Source organism: Magnolia sinica, chromosome 2, assembly GCF_029962835.1.
Source record: "Magnolia sinica isolate HGM2019 chromosome 2, MsV1, whole genome shotgun sequence".
NCBI classification, from domain to species: domain Eukaryota; kingdom Viridiplantae; phylum Streptophyta; class Magnoliopsida; order Magnoliales; family Magnoliaceae; genus Magnolia; species Magnolia sinica.
In genome coordinates, this window is record NC_080574.1 from 114,448,361 (window position 1) to 114,469,680 (window position 21,320).

Below are 21,320 nucleotides of genomic sequence, written 5' to 3' on the forward strand. Positions count from 1 at the left end.
AGCCGATATATCCCACGGTATTTATTGTATCCCACCTGTGCGATACGAAACTCACAAGTAGTGGGATATATCCCACATGTTCGATTTGGTGAGCAATTTTTATTTTCGATCCTTTTTTCTGTAAATCAAGTTAAATCAATGTCAAATTGTTACAAATCCATGTTTTATCATGTTTTGCATGAAAAATCGTGGATTAGGAGCTTCAATTTTGAGATTTGGAGGAGAAGGACTGAGTTGATATATATATATATATATATATATATATATATATATATATATATATATATATATATATATATATCCCAATTTCTAGCAAATTGGTTGCAATCTATGTCCAAACATAAAATCAAACATGTATGTAACCTGATTTAGTGATTCTTCTTTTGCTTTTGAACGTATTGCTTGTGTTTCCACACGTCTTCTTACATTTATAAATTATATGGATAAACCTTGAATATGCTTGCATCAATTCAGTTACACAACGCATATATTAGGACCACATGCAAAGAAAACCTATTATGTGCACTTGTTTTTTATAATGTTTTGGTTTGTAAGTGCGTATTGATGTCTTTTTTAACAATCATTGAAATGTCATTGAAAAATTCGACCAATTTCCAATATTTCCCCATGTTTCCAACAACAACAATACATTACGCGATACAACTGATATATCCCATGCAATAACCAATACGTATCTGTATCCCAAGGGTGTGATACGTAACGCAATACCGATATTTCAAACACTGCCTATGCCTAGGTGGAGTACTGGGTGTAAAACAATAATAAATGAAGGAGAAAGTTTGTCTACAGGCACAATAATTCATTTCAAGTTCACAAACTGAGATAATGAGTCCACCTAGAATATTCCAATTGCCATATTGGGATTCCAAGCAAATGGCCCCCACCCGTCCATTATGGAGGGTAAGAATCTTGATGTCGCCATGATTGAGGACCAAGATCGCATAAAGAGTTGATCCACAGCCAGATCAGTCCCGCATGAAGATTGGATCCATTAGAGTGGGCGACAGATGCTATTAATTGTTATTTATATTTTGATAAACATGGGTTTGGTTAGGGTATACTTAATGGTTAGGTTAGCTTAGGGTTCGAGCAAACCTTCTCTTTAATAAGTTGTAACAAGGGTTCTTTTTTTTAATGTTGGACAATTGCTTTAAGAAAATATAGGAAAAATTCTGTTCTTTTACAAGAGAGTAGAGGGACATGGGGAAGCTCTATCATTCTCTTGCTTTGTTACAAATCGGTATATCCATTCATGTGTAGTTTGAATCAATTTTGTTTCCTTTCAAGATTCCTCTCCTAGCTACTATGCGGACATTCATTCTCTAGATATCCCTATGTTATTCTCTGTGCATATTAAAAGAGGCAGAATCCCACTTAGAATGGGCAAAATGATTCCTACTTGCCATGAGTGTACAAGCATGAACTGTTGGTACATATTTTCCATTTAGCAACCAGAACCAACAATCTTTTACATGCGTCGATTTCACATGGTAAGGATACAGGTTTCAATTGTTTATTAGTAATTTTCACCAGAAACATAATTTCTAGCAATCAGAGCAATTTTGCGTAAGATTCATTTCATTTCCCTTTAATGCAAATTGCCTCGAGCTTGCATTGATTTTAATAATAAAGACAATTACGATGGTTGAACTAAAAAATATCAATCCTCTTCAAAGACAACTAGGATGGTTGAACTAAAAAATACCAATCCTCTTCATCCTTATACAGAAAATGTAAATAACATGTATAATGCATGACTGTTAAATGTCACAACACTCAAGCAACACAACTAGTGAGCAGCTCATTTTACCACATTGAGGGCACACACTCTCCATCCCAAGGCTATCATCAATTGATGGTGAGAACGGCCTCTTTCGAGGGATTTTCTTTCCAGACCCTATGACCTAACACAAGTTATGGCATGGAAAATGTCAAAAGAATAAGTAAAAGCATTGAATAGCAAAATAAAAATCTTGAGAATATAAAGTAGCAGCCAAACAACAGTTAGGATCATGACCAAGCTTGAAAGTATATGCATAATCAATTTGGCACTTACGTAGTTAAACAAGAAGTAAGACTTTCAAAAAAAAAAATCCACAATGCTTAAATGGACAAGACCAGTTATTTATCAGTATTGCATAGAGCCGATATGAAATTTGGCTGGAGTTGGAAAAATCCCCAATATCTGTCAATATATTGCGATATATCAGAATGTATCGACAACATTTCGATGCAATGTGATATGTCATAAATATTGCATTTACAAATTCCACTGTTAGATGAGCTGGTAGAGACAGTGTAGTGTGTGAGTGATCCAGGGTTCAATCCCTGGTAGTGTTACCATTAATTAAAAAATAAAATAAATAAATAAATAAATCAAAAATATCATCAGTACATGCGATATGCATCGATGATATCTTAGTTGCAATTAGCCCCTTGCAAAAAATTCCAAATCTCCAAAAATCCACACACAAAAAACTATTCTCTAAAAAAATTGCTGTGATTATGTTCCTAAAGAGATTTCAACAAATCCTTATCATTTGTTTGGGGACGGAAATCAAGATTGGAGAGCATCTGAAGAACTACTAGAAAAATAATTAAAATAATATGCAAATTAAAAGTACCAGAAAAGGGACATAGAATTACCCTAGGACGACATTGAGTGTTGGTACTCCTAGATTTCGAAAAATCTGACAGTATAGGAAATCTACTGATGTAATAACCTAAACCCTAGGACCTCCTTAGATAGTATGGGCATGTGTAGTACTCGAGCACAGTTAAATTCAAGTTCGGACAACTCAATTTCAACCAGACGACTTTTGACCCTAAGCGATAAAACATCTTCTTGTATTAGAAATGGTATGAAATTATCAAGCGTATGAGTATAGACTTCAGATTACAACTATTGGATTATTTTTAGGAATGTACATTAAGACTAGACTACTGGTTTTACCAAGGAATGTAAACGACTGAATATGCTAAGATAATTGAAAGATAGTTGAAAGATAGACTTAGTTAGTTGGCTTAAGTAGGTTGGAGTGAGACCTCATTCCTTCGTTGGATCCCCTCGATACTTATAGGCTCCTTTAGTAACTCTTAGGAAGCTTGCTTTGATTCAAAACTAGTCACACTCTGAGAATAACTCATCGGATTGAACGTTAGGTCAAATCAACACACCTCCTAGAATTGCCTTCTCAAGGACTTGAAACACTCAGGAACACGGAGTAGAGGAACTATATATGAGCGAAGTATTCGCGGTTTAAATCGAATTTTCAATCTTGGTAGTTGCCCATGAACTCAATGCTCTGATCAAGCAAAAAGTCGGGATCAACTAGGATTAAGAACTGATACGACAAACTTTCTGTCATAGCTAGGCAGAAGGTCCATGTATCCGATTCAGACCCACTACACAACTTTCCTTCCATGTTGGCCCAACCACTTACAACCACAAGTTTCATACTTTGTCGTTGAGAGGTGTTGAGAATACATAGCCAATAAAGATTTTTCCTTTTAGGCCCAAGAAATTTCTTAAATGGGCAACAGACAGGAATTAGATCCCGAATCACAGACCATTCTGGCCTGCATATGAACTTAGAAGGATAGTCTGCCCATTAACCTATTTTGTCCAACTTCCTTATGTACTACCAATGTATAGATTATCTTACGGTATCAAACTGGACATGATTAAAGAGGGTAAGTCAGGACTGTAGCAAAAGTTCCTTCTTGGGTAGAATTAGACATCTTGCCACAAACTCACACCCGCCCCTGGAATCAACTACAACACCCGTCATTTTAGCTTCTTTCTATAACCATTGGTACCAATGCTATAGTACACATTATCGATGAAAGGAAAACCAATGTATTGAGAGATCATTTCCCATTTCATGTCAAGGATAGGTCCTAAATTCCGACATACGGATCAGGACATAGATCCTTGAGCCTTGAGGGTAAAAATAATTTTTAAGGGGGGTAGAACATTATGAGCCCAATCTAGTTAGGTCAGTTACTGCTTCCATTTAATCAAAGTGGCGCAGCGGAAGCGTGGTTGGCCCTTGCCGCACTGGCCCAGGATCGAAGGAAATTGATCCAGGTTAGACGAAAGGATAGGTCACTAAATGGTCACTAAATAGGAGCTGAACTTTCGTATTAAAGAATAGGCTTAACAATAGTTACGAGTTAAGTCACAATAAACAAAGTTAGTGTATCCGCAAATGTTAATAGAAACCTTAGCAAATTTTATACTATTAGAAACCTCCTTAGGATGATCTATTACGATATTGATTTACCCCTTCCTCGGACATAGATTAAAACGAGGACTCTCTTAGACCAAGACCTAAAGGGCAACCTTAGAAATAGGAAATTTGAACCTTTCAGTGATGGGCATTCCCTAAGCTTTTAGAGTGATCGGACTACGGAGTTACTGAAATATAAAACTGCGAAACATTCGCGGCTTGACCCAATTCTCAATCCTGGGCGACTACCAATGGACTCACTGCTTTGACCGAGCAGAAGACCAGGATCCACCAGGACTAAGAAGGGATACATGAGCCTTCTACCCTGGTCAAGTAGATGATCAATGTATCGGGATCAAGCCCATTACAACTGTCTCTCCATGTTGGTCGACCATTGAAAACAAATATCTTACTCTAAATATATGGGAATCATCGTCAAGACTCCAAATAGGGAAAGAAATCCATTGTAGCAAACCAGCAGGATATAATTAAGAGATAAAGAAATAAGTTTTTAAGGGGGGTAGAGACTAAAATGTACTAGACTAGCATGGACAATGTACACCCTACCACGCATATAAACTTGAAATAAATAAAATTTAGGCAAATGAAATAATCAAATCGTTATTTTTCCTCTTAGGCAATTTCGAGGACGAAATTGGTTTTTAAGGGGGGTAGATTGTAACATCCCGGATTTTTCCCAACTTGGCAATCGACGTCCTTGGACGTAGCTGCCCTAGGAACTTATTCTGTTGTAATTAGGGCGTAATTTAGTTAAGTATTAATAGCTTGGATCACTTTCTATACAAACTACAAAGACCCAAGTACCACCCCAGGTAGAAATCAAATAGGACCAAATCCTTTAGAAACTAAACGAGAATTAATTTAGCGCTAAACTAGATTCTCTGTGCAATGGGCCCTAATCACTTTAAATACAAACTTCAAGACCCAAAACGAGTAGAATCATTGACGCTACATTACCCTGAAATCTAGAATCAATCCCTAAACCCGGTTGCTCTCGAAAGCACACCGAAACTCCGTATCGGACCTGGACCGCACGTCGAAAGTCCGATAACTGCAAAACTATACAGTTATGACCGCATTACTAGACTTGACAACCCCATCGGAAATCAAGTCTTAATTGTGTCTAGAAATGCATAACTTGAGCCCGGAGCAAAGTGTGTGAGAAACGTGAATATCTTTAGAAATGAAATCCGAATTTAAGTAATCTGAGTCGTGTCGCTTGCGGGCCAAATACAAGGATTCAGACCGTCAGAATCTAACCCAAATACACCCTCGGATCAGGGAAAATGTCCCATACATGGCAATGTACTTGTGGCCCTGATCGAGTGCCCGTGACCGTTGAACTGAAACTGGTCCGCCACGATCGATCTGCAAACCCGATCGGAGCGAAAACTCAGACTGACTTAGATCCAATGTCAGGGAGCTTAAGTACGACCGCACGTAGAAAAGGGGCCACCAGAAGTGCTCCGTTGGGCTGAAACAGACGCCCTTTGGATATAACCTAAGTATACCTTAGCCCTGGGGCCATTTCCATCAAACCTGGGCCTATATAAGGGCCTTAAACCCTCTCTCTCATATTCCAAAATTCTAAGAAAGAGAGTAGCGGAAAAGGAAAGGAAAGAGAGAGAAAGTGAGAGAGTGAGTTGGAGATTCCTCCTGGGATTCGATCCTATTGCTCCTCGGGCTTAACTACCGCTTCTACATCACTATTCCGGTGATTCCGACTCCGTACTTGGGTAAGAAAACCTAACCCTAACTTGTTTTAGGGTTTCCGACTAGCGTAATAGATGAATTAGCTAACCTATTCCCTATTATAGGTTATTGTGGTGCTGTAGCAAGACATAACTTTTAAAACTGAGTTCGCTACGAGTCTACCAGCAAAAGGTGCGGACTATAAATGTTTAGATTATGGTTTTCGAGGCTTTCAATGTCAGTTAATGATTTATGACTGACTTGAATTGCTATCACATGCTTAGACACATTGTTCCTGCACTTTACATATATATATGATCTATGTTGAATATTGTGTATTCCTGTGTTTGTTGAAATGTTTGTATGTGTATGGATTCTGGATATGGATTTGCATTGATTAACTGTTGTAGACATATGGTTGAAGTATATGTGACAATTCCTTAGTGAAAGGATTTGCCCTAATACGTGTTATCACCAACATACGTCATGTATGTTAGAATATGTAGTCTAAGTGTTTGTAGAAACGTCTAAATGAACAAGTGTGTAATAAATTGTACGTTATATGGGCGTTGAGAAGAGATTCTCAACTATCTTAACGATGTGTATGATTTCCTCCATGTAACTTACATTCTTTGTCTGTTTTACTTAGGGACTACATATGTGTGAATTCATGTTTAAGTTGAAATCCATCAAATGCTCATATTGCTAGTATGATTGGAATTGTTGATCCATTACTATTCTGATTAGCTTGTATGATTATCTGTTATAATTGAATGTGTTTGGGACTAGGGAATAGTCCAAGCAATCGGTAACAGGCATTGAATAGGTGGCTGAGGTTGATTTCGCCACATAGGACGTGATCGACGAATCCAAGCCGTACTTGGGATGTTGGCAGTGGTTGGGCCACACGAAGTGCTTACGCACTTCATGTCGATCAACTCAACGTGCGCTCGTACTAGTCGAGCTCGTCAAGTAACCCGATTGACCCGATGTATGTTCACCATGTATGGACGCTACTGCTTGAATCTAAGGTACCAAACTCACCAGTGAAAACCCTTTTAAACCTTGGTACCTCGATCCACTAAGACTCATGAGCCGGGCATGGTGGTATGGGACACCGTGGTCGAGCTGTCGGCCTACGCTGGGGTGACGAGCCTCCCTGTAGTGACCAGTGAGCAACCCAGACTTGTGAGCCGAATACGGTGTTATGGGACACTGTATTCGAGCTGTCGGCCTACACTGATAAGGTGACAAGCCCTTTGTAGTGACCTTGAGCGTACGCTAAGACTGCGTAGAGGCGACAAGCCCTTACGTAGCAACTGGAGTACACTAGGCCTGCACTGATAAGGTGAGGAGCCCTTTGCAGCGACCTAAAACCGTAACATCGTATAAGATTTACTAGGATTGACGACCCTAGAATGGATCATCGTTTGGGAATTGATATAAGGGAGGTACCTTAGCTTCCCAATCCTACTGTATGAAAAGGACTAGTAAGAACTTGGTAATCACGATCATGCACCGCACTGCATGTGCCGTTTGGCGCTGGGCAGAGCACTGAGGAAGTGACTGACATGCGCGACCGTTAGATGAAGATCGCAGAGGGAGTGCAGGCGAAGGCATGCATCATTTATACATACCATTCTTGCATTAATCAGAGTACTTAGGGATGTTTGATTGTATTGTTTTATCATTACTGCTTGACTGAATTGATAACATGTTAACCTTTGCTTTATTGTTCCACTGAGTTGATCACTCACTCCCACGTTACGGGACGGTGTTTTAAACACCAACCAGACTGTCTTAGTTGCAGATGAAGACTTGACTGATGAGAAAGCCGGACTCTGAGGATGACGAGGAGGCATTCTCATATATGCAGTATTCAGGCGGGTTCATATAGACCGTTCTGATCGATGGGGCTTCAAGCCCCGGGCTTATACTTGTAGTGGACCATCATTTCTTATGGACATTTTGTATCTTGAAACAGTACTTGTAACTAATTAACCTGGAAATACGTTCATACTTTGGGGACCTACAATGATTTATATATTTTATACTCTGATTACAGTCTTCCGCTTATGTAAATTTAACTGTCCCTGGAGTATGATCTGCTGATTTAGCTTAATCTCATTCATGTTTTATGTACTAACATGGACAACATCAAATCATCATTATGTATATTGCATAAGTGATGTGTTGGAACTTGGGAGCTGAGCTTCTGCTCGACCCCCGATTTTCAGGGCGTTACATCCCATGCAATAACGATATGTGTTTGTATCCACAAAGGTGCGAATCGTGTGATACATGCGTCGATATTGATGTTTAAATCACTAGACAAGATATAAATGGAATACGATGTACAAAAAAAAAAAATTTGTTTTTTCCTTCCTGAAGATTGAATTTATTGAAGGGAGCCAAAGGCAATCCTAAAAAACAAAACAAAAACAAGAGACAAAAAAACTATACAACTCAAACTAAACAAACTAAAAAAGCTACAAAACTAAGACAAGAAATAAAACCCATAACCATACAACTTGAAACAGGATCTTCCTAAGAGAAAGGAAAGGGAGCGAAAGCACAGCTAGTCCAACAGATGGGATGGCGCCAAATTGTCATCGAGATTGAGGTTGGAGGCCCAATCAATGATTGTCCCAAACAAGTAACCCCAACACAATGGAGACTGAAGTTGAAAGGTTGCAGAAGGTCCAGTTGTTTCTTTCCTTCCGCATCTCCCAGAGAAAAGCTAAGACTCCAAAACGCCATATAGCTTTGAAGTCTTTGCCCCTACTAGCACCGTGACAGGAGAATAGAAAGTCCGAAACAGAACTAGGCATAACCCAGACAATGTTGAATTTGGTGAGGATGGAAGACCAGATTGTTGAAGCGAAGGAGCAATGGAAGAATAAATGGCAGATGGATTCCTCGTTGCCCATGCAAAGGATACAAAAATTAGGCAAGATCATGCCCGTGTTGTAGATTGTTCAGTGTGAGAGATCTCCCACTAGCTAGGAGCCAAGTGAAAGTTGCCGCTTTCGGCAAGCTGCCATAGGACCAGAATAAGGACGGAAACCTGATTTGATCTGAAGGCCTCCCGCGATCTATTTGGAGGAAGGATTTACAAGTGTAGATGCTCAAAGCTAAGGGGACCCCATACAGCAAGTCAGACACCCTTGGAACATGTTGAATTCCCTAAAGCAACCTATCCAGCAATTCCACAAGATCAGCCCCCGACAAAGACATCGTACAAGGCATCCACTAAGCACCTGAACCAATGACCGAGAAACAGTTAGACACAAGGACAGATAAATTGGAACTGATTCCAGCAAGACCAAGAAACATAGAGGCCAAAGGCCTATCAAGGATCCAACGATAAAGACATAATCTAATTCTGTTACCATCACCAAGACTGAAAGAGAGACCTTCCAAAAAGGAAGGCTTAAGGTTCATGATGGCTTTCCAAACAGAAGATACTCCAGGGAGGGAGGGGGGGAGGTTTAGTAAACCAACCCCCTTCCTCAGTAGCATATTTACAAGGAATGATATTTCTCCACCAAGAGCTAGCCTCATTGCCAAAGCGTGAGAGCCACTTTCCCAGAAGAGTTGAATTAATATTTGAAAGGGTTCACATGCCAGCACCTTCTTCCACATAAGGCTTGCAAACTTCAGACCAGCTTAGACGATGGAATTTGTTACTATTAGAGTTGCCATTTCACAAGTCTCTCCTAATCTTATCGATCTTGTTAACGATAGCCTTAAGACAACAAAACATGGACAGAAAATATGAAGGAAGGTTGGACAGAGAAGCTTTAATAAGGGTGAGACGACCCCCAAGGGATAGATAGAAGCTTTTCCAAGTACAGTTTTTGTTCAATTCCTTCAATAAGAGCGTCCCAAAGGTGCGTGGTTGGCTTGTCTATGCAAAGGGGAAGGCCAAGATAAGAAAAGGAAAAAGTTCCAGCTTTGCAAGCAAACACTTTAGCTAAGAGAGAGAATTAGCCAAAACATTAATCCAAAGCATTTCACTTTTGAACAGATTAATTTTAAGCCCCGAAATGGTGGCTTCAAAGCAGCACAAGACCTTGAGATTGGCAACTGCCTCAGTTGTGGCTTCACAGAAAAGAAAGGTGTCATCTGTGAATTCAATGTGAGTGACAGAGTGACTAGAAGGGGCTACTTTGAAGCCACTAAACAATCCAATAGATTCACTTTTTTCATCATTCGACTAAGACTTCCGCCCCATTGACAAAGAGCTTTGACAGAAAGGGTCTCCTTGTCTGAGCCCTCTAGAGGAGTGGAAGAAGCCTTTCAATGAACCATTCACTGGAACAAAAAAAAAATTGAGCAAAGGAAATGGAGGAACGAATCCAGAATCTCCATATCGAACCAACACCCAGGCGGCCCAAAATATAGTCAAGATAGTCCCAATCCACATGGTCAGAGGCATTTTCAATGTCTAACTAACAAACCAAGCCCTCCAAACCTTCTCTAGACGGGAATCGATACATTCATGAGCTCGATACATTCATGAGCTAAAAGGGCACAATCAAGGATTTAACTATTAGCCAGGAAGGCTCCCTAAGATTTAGAAATAATATTAGAAAGACCAAGCCCTTAAATCCTGAAGCCATAACTTTAGCTAGGATCTTGTAGGGAGAGCCCAATAGGCTAATAGACCTAAAATCCTTCAACTAGGCCGCACCTTCGACCTTAGGAATCGAAGCAATAAAAGTAGCTCCCATAGCCCGGGATATTAGACCCGAAGAAAAGAATTCAATAATGAAGTCAACTACATATTTTTTCTATAATTCCCCAAAAAGATTGAAAGAAGACGAGGGAATCCATCAAGCCCCCGCGATTTCTCTATAGAGGGAAACACAACCTTTTTTATTTCGTCCTCAAAGAAAGGAGCTTCCAAAGTAGCTACTTCTTCAGCAAAGATTTGGAGAAAATCGAGATTATCCAATCTAGGCCTATTTCAATGCTCCACGGGCATAAGGAATCTTGGGACGAACGTTTGTATTTATATTCTACTAATGCACTATTGTATTTGCATTTTGTATTGTATTGCATGGCTGGATTAATTAATAAAAGCATATTTCCAATACAACACTATGCAAATGCAAAGAAAAACCAAGAGGGGAGGAGGATGTGTTAAGTTTTGATGGTGATTTTCTCTCAAGCATCAGGGTCTTCTTCTCCGGTAGATCCTTAGGCCATGTGTTATGGAAGGGAGCCACTCAAAAGAGCAGGTCCAGTTATCAACAAAGAAAGAGGAAGGAGAGATTTGGAAAGTTGTATCGAGGAAGAAGCAACCTGAGTTACGAAGGGGTAAGGATGCAAGCTTATATCCAACCCTCTTCGTTAGAGATTTCCCAGAAAGTTGGGCTCCGATTAACTTCGAAAGAGTGTTTGGACGGGCAAGCTTAATGATAGATGTCGTGATGCCGAGACACGAGCATTCTGAAGTTTATAGGGGAGTTGCGCTGGTCAGAATGAGTTCCGTCGAGGAACTTAATATGGCGATTCAGATGCTGAATGGCAAAGGCTTCATAGGGATAAAGCTAAAGGTTCAGAAGGCAAGATACGGACCTGAGTTCAAAAACTCAGACAGAAACGGACCTCTCCAGATGCTAAGAAGATCGAAGATTATTTCCCCCGTTTGGCGAGGGTAGAGTGGATCGACCAGTAATGGAAAAGCTTCATTCAAGGATACTCTTCTGTCTTTGAAAGAGATGGGACTGCGACATCTATCAACCAGGAAGGACTCGGGTCACAATTCATGCGTGGGATCAGGAAAGGAGGAAATGAAAATAGGGGCAGATAAGACGATCCGTATTAGTGCAGATGTGGTAGATAAATCGAAAAGTCTCTATTGGAATCGGTGGTTGTTACCACGATCCCAGGTGCCTCCATCCCCCTAGTGAGACTTTGGTTGGACAACTGCTGCAACCTATCGCCAGAATGCTTCAACATTAAACCGATAGAATATAACGAACTCTGGATTCGTTTGTCTCCGAGGGCTAATCCAGTTGCTCTGATTATAGCAGCAGCTATTCACAATGGAGGACCAATAGCTAAAATTTAGAGGTGGGAGGAGTTTTCCCAGTTTGGAATGGAAGAGCTATGGATCCTGATATGGTCAATACCCCTTGAGTTCTGGAACGAGGCTTTCTTTCAAGATGCAGCTTCCTACGTGGAGCAACTAATTCAAATAGATCAGAAAACGACTTCCGGAGAGGAGATGGGGCTAATTGGGGTCATGGTCAGGCGATCGAAGGGAGATGACATGCCCCGTTTTGTACAGGTAATGGATGACGACAAAAAAATCTGTTTGCCAGTCCCCCTATTCCCCGATGGGGAGATCTTTGGAGGGCAAAGGCAGTCCCATATTCATCGAAGAGAGCAGGGGAAGATAGGGAGATGGAAGGAGTACAGCCTACATACTCCAATGGAGCACCAAATCCTTCTACATATAAGTGTCGAGTGGTAGCGGAATGCGGCAGAGCAGAAGTCAGTAGGCAGCTGGATCGGGAGACACATGGCCACTTAGACACGCATCCGATCTCGATTACAAGCTTGCCAGAGAGTCGACATTGTATTAATGACAGTGTCCCTCCCAGGCAGAGTTTGAATGATACAACCGAAGAGACTCTTACACGTGGCAGCTTCAAAGACCATTTGCAAGCTCTGGGCGGTGGAGTCGAGGCGAGCTCCACACGCGTCAGCTTCGGTCGAGGTCGAACGATCTGATCCATATCAAGGAAGGGCTCTTAACACGTGGTGATTTCCAAAAGCTTACCGAACCTGATCGGGTGGCTCGACTGAGTGTCGTGGTTCCAGATCATTCTCCATCGAGTCCAAAGCTCCCGAGCCTGCCAGCGCATCTACACCAGCCTCCGTCCGTTCCAGAATCCTCATCTGACTGTCAATTAATCGCAGCCATCGCAACTATGGACAGTCCATCTAGTGAGGACGGTCCACCAGATCCCCACCGTTCTTCTATCCCGAGGTCATTTTGGAAATCTTCTTCGCACGTGTTAGGTAGGCCCTAAAGCAACAACACTTTATCTAATCATCTCGATGTTTGCTGCCCATTGTTTGAAGGCAATTTCCCTCCTCTGCTTCTAGAGGGAGAAGTATACAGCAACCTTGAAAATGGCGCCCTCTCATGGACTTCCGAGAACGCAGCTTTCGTAGTATCTCCATCATCACATCCAATATCTCCCACAGACTCGATGTTAGATTTTATGCTAGCGGAAATGTTTCAGGAAGGCATGAACAAAGAAGTGATAGAAGCGGAACCTTTACAGATTAGGTTGGGCTCCTCTCAGGCAGAGCAGGGAGGCAATCTTAGGGACAGGATGGAAAAAGCATATCAAAGGGCGAAGTTGGTTGAAACGATTCAGAAAAAAAAAATGGATATGGGACGCTATGGGTCATGTTGGCAGACTTATAGGGGTCTCCTTTGGGGACCACCCAGAAGACTACCTAGTTCTGTTCCACTGCATTGAGGAACGTGGCCGACCGTTGTAGCGTACAAGATCTCCCAGGAAACCTCCTCAAAGGAGCAACAGCAACAAGGAACTACACAGCCTCATGCAAAGTCCCTTCTCTATTCTTCCTTTCGATCACATGGGCGGGACTCCAGTCCTACGGGGAAGATCAGTTCCTAAATGAAAGTCCTCAGCTGGAACATTAGAGGAGCGGGATCAAAGCAAAAGCGCAGTCTAATCAAAGACATTATCGGAAGAAGTAAAGCGGAGGTGATTTGTCTGCAAGAAACAAAGGTGTCTAATTTCAACGACAATCTGATGAGTTCACTCCGGAGTGCTAAAGATGCAAAGTGGAAAAGTATTGGACGCCATTGGCAGTTTTGGTGGGATTTTGATCGCATGGAATTCCTCCCGCTGGAATTTGATTGATAGCTGGAATGGGGTTTTTTCTGTTTCAGTTATTCTGAAAGATATTACCTCTAACTTCTATTGTCTTATCTCTTCAGTATATGGTCCCAATTAGGAAGCTAGAAGGTCTGAATTCTAGGAGGAACTGACTGTCTCTAGACAGAAGTTTTTTGGGCCATGGTGTACTGGGGGGGACTTCTTCGCGTTATGCGTTTGAAAAATCTCAGGGAGGTGGGATTTCAACTAGGATGCATCACTTCTCTTCTTGGATTGAAGACCAGGAACTGGTGGATCTCCCACTGATCGGTGCTAGATTTACATGGTCAAATGGTAGGGACAATCCTTCGATGTCCAGGTTGGACAGATTTTTGGTTTCTCCAAATTGGTTGGAAATCTTCCCGTTTCTTTCACAATCCACTCTCCCAAATCCTATCTCAGACCATATAGCCCCCTTCTTTTAGGGGTGGATGAACAGAATTAGGGTCCAAAACCGTTCAGATTTAATATTGCTTGGCTAAAAATAGAAGGGTTTCATCATAAAATAATAGATTGGTGGAAGGGCTTCAGAGTTGAAGGATATGCTGGGTTTAAATTGTGCACCAAATTGAGATTACTAAAAGACAAGCTTAAGACGTGGAAAACTTTAGATCTGTGTAAAAGAGATGAGGAAACAGATTCCATTCTTAGGGAGCTTCAGGCGATTAATCAAGAAGTCCAAGAAGGTGCGCCATCAGCGGATTTCAGTTCCAAAAGAATTGATTTACTCCAACAATATTCGAAAAGGGTCTTGGAAGATGAAATTTCTTGAAGACAGAAATCACGATCCAAGTGGATTAGGGAAGGTGACAAGAATACAAAGTTTTTCAATGTTATAGCTAGTGCACGCGCCAAGGCCAATAGAATTAGCAATATTGTGGCAGAGGGGGTCCGCATTGAAGATAAGGATTCCATTTCAAAAGAGGTTGTTCGATTTTTTAGCAATTTGCTAAGGCGTGAAGACTGGTCCAAGGCGAAACTGGATAATCTTCACTTTGCAAGTCTATCCGACTATGAAGCAGGAGTTATAGAATCCCCTTTCTCGCAGGATGAAGTGAAAGGGGCAGTGATGGAGTTGGGAGGAGAAAAGGCCCCTGGCCCAGATGGTTTTCCAATTCTCTTCTTTCAAAGCTTTTGGGAATTACTTCAAGGGGATATTATGGACTTTGTGAATGAGTTCTATGAAAGAGGGAGGCTTTCTAAAGATTTAGGGGCTTCTTTTGTGGCACTTATTCCTAAGAGTTTGGGTACGGATTCTTTAAAGGACTTTCACCCGATCAGCTTGCTTGGTGGCCCGTACAAAATCCTAGCCAAGGTCTTGGCGACACGGTTAAAAGGAGTGATTGGTACGCTTATTTCAGATAATCAAAGTGCCTTTATTCCGGGTCGTCAGATAGTGGATAGTGCACTTATAGCTCTAGAATGCATGGACTCCAGCCATAGAGCCAAATCTAAGGGAATCTTATGCAAGTTGGATATAGAAAAGGCGTATGATCATGTTGATTGGGATTTTCTTCAGTATATGCTAAAGCGGATGAGCTTTCGAGACAGAGAGAAGATGGTAGGTGAATGTGTGGGATCGGCGTTTTTTCCCATCCTTATTAATGGTTCTCCAAAAGGTTTTTTCAAAAGCTCAAGGGGTTTACGCCAAGGTGACCCTCTTTCTCCTTTCCTATTCCTTATAGTTGGTGAGGCCTTCTCAAGGATGTTGAGCAAGGGTCAAACTGAAGGTCTTTTTAGTAGGTTGAAAGTGAAAGGGATGGCAAATCCGATTTCTCATATTCAGTTTGTGGACGATACTCTTCTATTTTGCGAGGCAAATCAATACAAAATGAGTAAGTTGCAACTATTATCAAGTGTTTTGAAGGGGTCTCGGGCTTGAGAGTTAATATGGCTAAATCAAAATTATTTGGGACTAATATGGAGGAGGAAGAAATTAAAAAGTATGCAGATTTTTTCAGGTGTTCGGCGGGCTGCCTCCCAACTTCTTTTGTCGGTCTACCCTTATGTATAGGAAAGCCCTCAAAGTTCATGTGGGATAAGGTAATAGAAAGATTTGGTGGGTAACAAGCTAGATGGAAATGCAGATACTTGTCCCTGGGCGGCCGTTTAACTTTCATAAAGGAAGCGTTATCAAACCTTCCATTCTACTTTATGTCCCTCTTAAATGTCCGGCTTCGATTCTGGATTCTCTAGAAAAGCTTAGACGGAATTTTTTGTGGCATGGCAAGGAAGAGAAGAAAAAATTTCATCTGGTCGATTGGAATGAGGTCTGTAGTCATGTTGATAAAGGAGGGGCAGGCATTAAAGATCTCAAAATCATAACTCGGGCTCTCCTAGGCAAATGGACGTGGAGACTTGGGACCGAAAGTGGTGCTCTTTGGAACAACCTAATCAAAAGTAAATACAGTGTCTTGAGTGGGGGATGGTGGACGAAGGACTCCTCTACTTATAAAGCTTTGGCCCTCTGGAAAGGTATTCTATCAATGAAAGAGGAGGTCCTTAAAGGTATTCGCTTTGCAACTGGCAAAGGGAATTGTATCTATTTCTAGGAGAATATTTGGGTGGGGGATGAGTCCCTTAGAAGTGCATTCCCGCATATTTATAACCTATCCGTTAACAAGACCATTTCAGTGGAGGGTTGTTACTCAGTTATTGGAGGAGAAGTGGTGTGGAACCCAAAGTGTAGAAGAAATCTTCAAGACAGGGAGACTGAAGAATTTGTTGCGCTCCTGAACCACATCCATAACAGCAAAATGGATCCTCTTAGTGAAGATAGGATTTTATGGCAACCAGAAAAATCAGGGTTATTTTCTGTTAAATAGCTCTATAGCTTCCTTTCCAGTCATATGCAGTCAGCGGAAGATGCTTCGTTTAAGCAAGTCTGGAAGACTCAAGTCCCCCCCAAGATAGCAGCTTTCGGTTGGTTGGTGGGTAAAAAAAAGGTGTTGATGATAGACAATCTCAGAAAAAGAGGAATGTTTCTTACAGATATCTGCCTTTGTTGTATGGCTGATGAAGAAGCGGTGGACCATCTCTTCATCCACTCCTCTCTCCTATCAGATTCGGAACTTCCTCCTTTCTCGGTTTAACATGTCCTGGGTGTCTCCTAGCTCAACTCGCAGTTTTCTTCAAGCATGGTATGGTTTTTCGTGTGGAAAACAAAGATCTATTGTTTGGAGAATCTCTCTCTTGGCAGCTTGGTGGGCAGTGTGGGAAGAAAGGAACGCTAGATGTTTCAATGGAAAATCTAATTCGTTCGATAGTATTATGTTTAGGGTGATCTCTTTTATAGCAGACTGGACCTCTTCCATTGTCAAGCTTCAAAGTTGTAATTTATCTTTTTTGGGCTCTAGCCGATCCACTTCCTCAGCGGATTAGCTATCTCTTGTTTTCTCTTGTTCCCTTTTGCTCTTTCTAATAAAGTTCTCTCTCTCTCTCTCTCTCTCTCTCTCTCTCAAAAAAAAAAAAAAAAAAGGGATGAGAAGGAGGCTATGTGATCACATACCTGATGCTTATCTTCAATGGAGGAATCATAACAGAAAGACGAATTATGTTGTTAAAACGAGACCTAGAGCATGCAATAGCATGGAAAAAAAATGAGTAGTTTTGCCTCCCTCTTTTACCCAGATGGACCTGGATCTTTGTCTCCATTTAATTTTGAGTGGTCTAATTACACTAAAATAATCAACATTGTGAGACTCATAACACTTTTCCCCCTCCGTGAGGGGACCCGATTCTTCCTGCACATCTAGCGATTGAACGACTGACAGAGTTAGAAGCAGCAACTTCCAGATCGTCCCGAGTCTCGCCTCTCCAATTAATCAAATCGGGTTTGAGGAGATGAAGTTTTCGACTAAGGACGAAGCTTGGACTGCTAGAAATAGAGAAAGAGGACTACCAAGAAGAGACCAAAGAAGAGAAACCTTCCACTTCAAAACGGGAAAGCAGAAAACTAAAAGGTTTGGGGCGCTAACCATCCTCCATAGTCCAAAAGAATGGAGCAGTGGTTTGACATAGGCATAAAGCGACCACCCAACTAGGCAGGGGAAACCAAGAATTTGCCCATCTGAGACATGATAGGGGACGATTGGCCACTAGACCGAGTAAATTAAACATTCGAAAGAGGGAGAATGATAAGATTGTTACCCCCAACCTAGTCCGAGAAAGATTTCATAATCCTACAAATGCGCCAACCACTCGATTTTCAAAAGAAAATCAAATGACATTAAAGTCTCCTCCAAGGCACCAAGGGAGGGACCAATTGAGCTTTATGGCATTGGGATCATCTCGAAGAAGCCTTACACGGGTTGTAAATCGAAGAGAAAATCCATTAAAAACCAAAAGAAAGGTCTCTCAACACCAAGGAGAAAGAGAAAGCCCCAATCAAGGAATCTACCTTAACCCAAAGATTGGAGTTCCAAGCATCAAGGATTCCTCCATCGGAGCCTTCAGCTCTAAGAAAGATCCAATCCATGTGTCCGATTCCCTAAATAACATCGAGATCAAATTTACTTACCAATTGAAGTTTAGGGGTCATTTGACACCTTGGATTCGGAGGTAAATAGGTGTATTTCAAATCCAAGTTGCAACTTTTTGTGTTTGCCAGCCCTGGATTTGGCAGTAAATGGAATCGAAGTTACAAATTACCCCATTTTGGTGTGTTTTGAAATCTCAGTAAAATGTTGGGATCCCGATGTAATCCAAATGAAATGCCTTTTTTGCCTCCTTTTAAAAGGAGGAAGAGTCACATGTGTAACAAAGTTGTCATGATGCTACTAATCCACTGTACGTATGACACACTGATGATACCCCAAAACAATCCAATTATCGGCTACAACACTAAAATCACATCAATAAAATGGTCTGCACCATCCAAACATTGGACATCTAAATGGACAGTTAGTAAACGTCTTTGAGTCGCTTGTTTGCGATCCTTACATTTGTAGCCCACCCAAGGCTCGAAATTTCCTCATTTTTTACCAAAGTATATATTTCAAAGGGTTTATTAGAATCATTCTATCAAATATCATATATATATATATATATATATATATACTAATTTGGGATATAAAAGCTAATTTTGTTAATCAAATCTAGGTCATGTGAATATACTTAAGAATTCCAATGCATTCCAAATACAAGCTCCCAAACGGAAGATTTGGATTCCAATGCATTTCAACCAAACACAACTGAGGATTTGGAATCACCTGGATTCAATGCAATTGTGATTTGGATTCCAATGCATTCCAAATCCAAGCTCCCAAACGGGCCATTAGTTTCTTGGATAGCAATTATTTGAGCCTTAAATTTTCTGAGAATATCCTCAACTTGAGACCGGTGTTTTCAGTAGCATTGTAGCATAGAGTGTAGTGTATGCTACGTAGCGTACGCAAGTAGCAACTCCCAGGTAGCTTAAGCTGCAAGGTATGTAGCGTAGTGTGTAGCGTAAATAGCGTAAGCTACACGAAATCTCAATTTTTTTAAGTGTTTTTTCTATGCTAGTTTAACACCTACTTTAAAATGGTGATGACTTATACCTATGACACATGGCAGTACATTAAACTAATTCGGACCATCCAAATTGTGGCCTATATCATGGATAGAGCACCTGAATCAATCCAAACCATCCAAATTGTGGCCTATATCATGAATTTGTGATGTTTCAATTAATAAAAAGAAGAAGTCACACTTAGAGATGTCTACAGGAAGAGAGAGAGAGAAAGAGAGAGAGAGAGATTTTGCATCGAAGTGGTTGATGATCCAGATTCGTAGTAAAAAACTCATAGAAATTATGCATTTTTTAAATTTTATCATATTTCTGTTATTTAAATTAAATAATATTAAGGATTGTGTAGCTTACGCTACATGCTATAGAGGGCCAAATGCCACGCTATACGGTACACGCTATTTAAAACACTACTTGAGACTTCTTCCTCCCGGAACCAAGACCACGAATATTCCAAGAAATAATCTTCATTGGGCAACTGATAAACCCCTTCTTCCTTTCTTCGAGGGTCTATAGCAAGGTATTCAAAATAGGTTACGTAACGGCCATAACAGCTGTTACGTAACGGTAAGAGTCATAACTGTTACGCGTTACAGGGTCGAAACGGTTGTAATGGCCATAACGGCCCTGTAACGGTCCGGTAACAATTTTTTCAAAAAATAAAAAACAACCATAACGGCCGTTGCGGCCCGTATCATAATGGTAACGGTGGTGGCTATTACAGTCACCGTTACCATTTTGGAATACCTTAGTCTAGAGCTCGAGCCCACTTCGTAATTGACTAAAGATTCAAGATTGGCTAGTTCCCTCCACCCCGAGGGGATTTGGGAGGCTTTCTGATTGCCAAGGCAACTTGAGCTCCCCAAGCCTCAATGCAGTGGTAAAGAGCTATGTAATCATCTTTTTCCACGAAGGACATCCCGACGGACCTACCAAATTCGATGATGGCCTCTTTAAGTTTCTAGGGATCCTTATACTTAGATAAAATAGACTTATGCCCCACGGAGGCCTCCATCGAACTTGGTAGGAGAGGGGATCCCATCAGAATGCGAGAATCAAAAATGGCCTGAAGAGGAGTAACATCCATAATGCGGGAATTGGATTCTAAGAGAAAGGGAGATCAGAAGATTTGGTTGGGATGCGAACAGGACTCCCTCAATTCAAATGGCACAAGAGCTTTCTCCAAAGTAGGAGAGGGGGTAAGTAGAGAATCTGGGAGAACACTTATCAGAGTCGTTGAGCTTGAGATAGCAAAAGGGAAAGAGAGAGATGGTAGGGTTTTTACCGAAGGTGATGACAGTGAAGGCAAAGGAAAAGAACCATCGGATGAGAGAGAGTTACGAAGAGGGCTGGGATAGACGTAACCCCATTCACGTCAATTACTCTACATGGCAAATGCGAGAGGGGGAGAGAGAAGAGGTTAATCAATGTTCGCAGCATGCTGTGATGGAGAAGTTGTCAACAGCAATCCATGTGTCCTAAGGGGAGAAGGGTCGCCTTAAGAGATTGCAGGGACGGCAAGCCATGTGTCCTCAGGAGAGGAAGGTCTCCTAATGAGATTGCAACGACGGAAGGCTCAAGGTAGAGAGTAGATGAGCTGTTAATGCGGGAGAAGGGCGAGTCGCCATTTGTCCCTAAAACCTAACTAGGCTGTCAACAGCGAGCCATGCATCCTCATAGAAAATGTCAATTCTCGGATTGACACTAACTTTTAGGATCAAAGATCTAAAGGTAGTAGTACATAAAAAAAAAAAAAAAAAAAAAAAAAAAAAAAAAAAAAGGTAAACAAGCTCTATCATACAACCAACGCATACAAGAATCCCAGAATTGTCACACTTCAACACACTCACCCCAAAACAAGAGGCGAAAATCATGCGTTTGCAGCTTCTCACATATAGACCCAAATATGGT

General features: G+C 41.2%; 1 protein-coding gene across 4 annotated transcripts in view; it reads right to left on the bottom strand.

The window, feature by feature from the left end:
- LOC131237419 (uncharacterized) overlaps positions 1-21,320 on the bottom strand; it is a 148,432-nt gene that overhangs the window by 83,265 nt on the left and 43,847 nt on the right. For all 4 annotated transcript variants that reach the window (XM_058235164.1, XM_058235165.1, XM_058235167.1 and 1 more), the window contains one exon: positions 1,832-1,925. In XM_058235164.1, the coding sequence (XP_058091147.1) occupies positions 1,832-1,925 (94 nt within the window). The remainder of the gene's footprint in view (positions 1-1,831; positions 1,926-21,320) is intronic.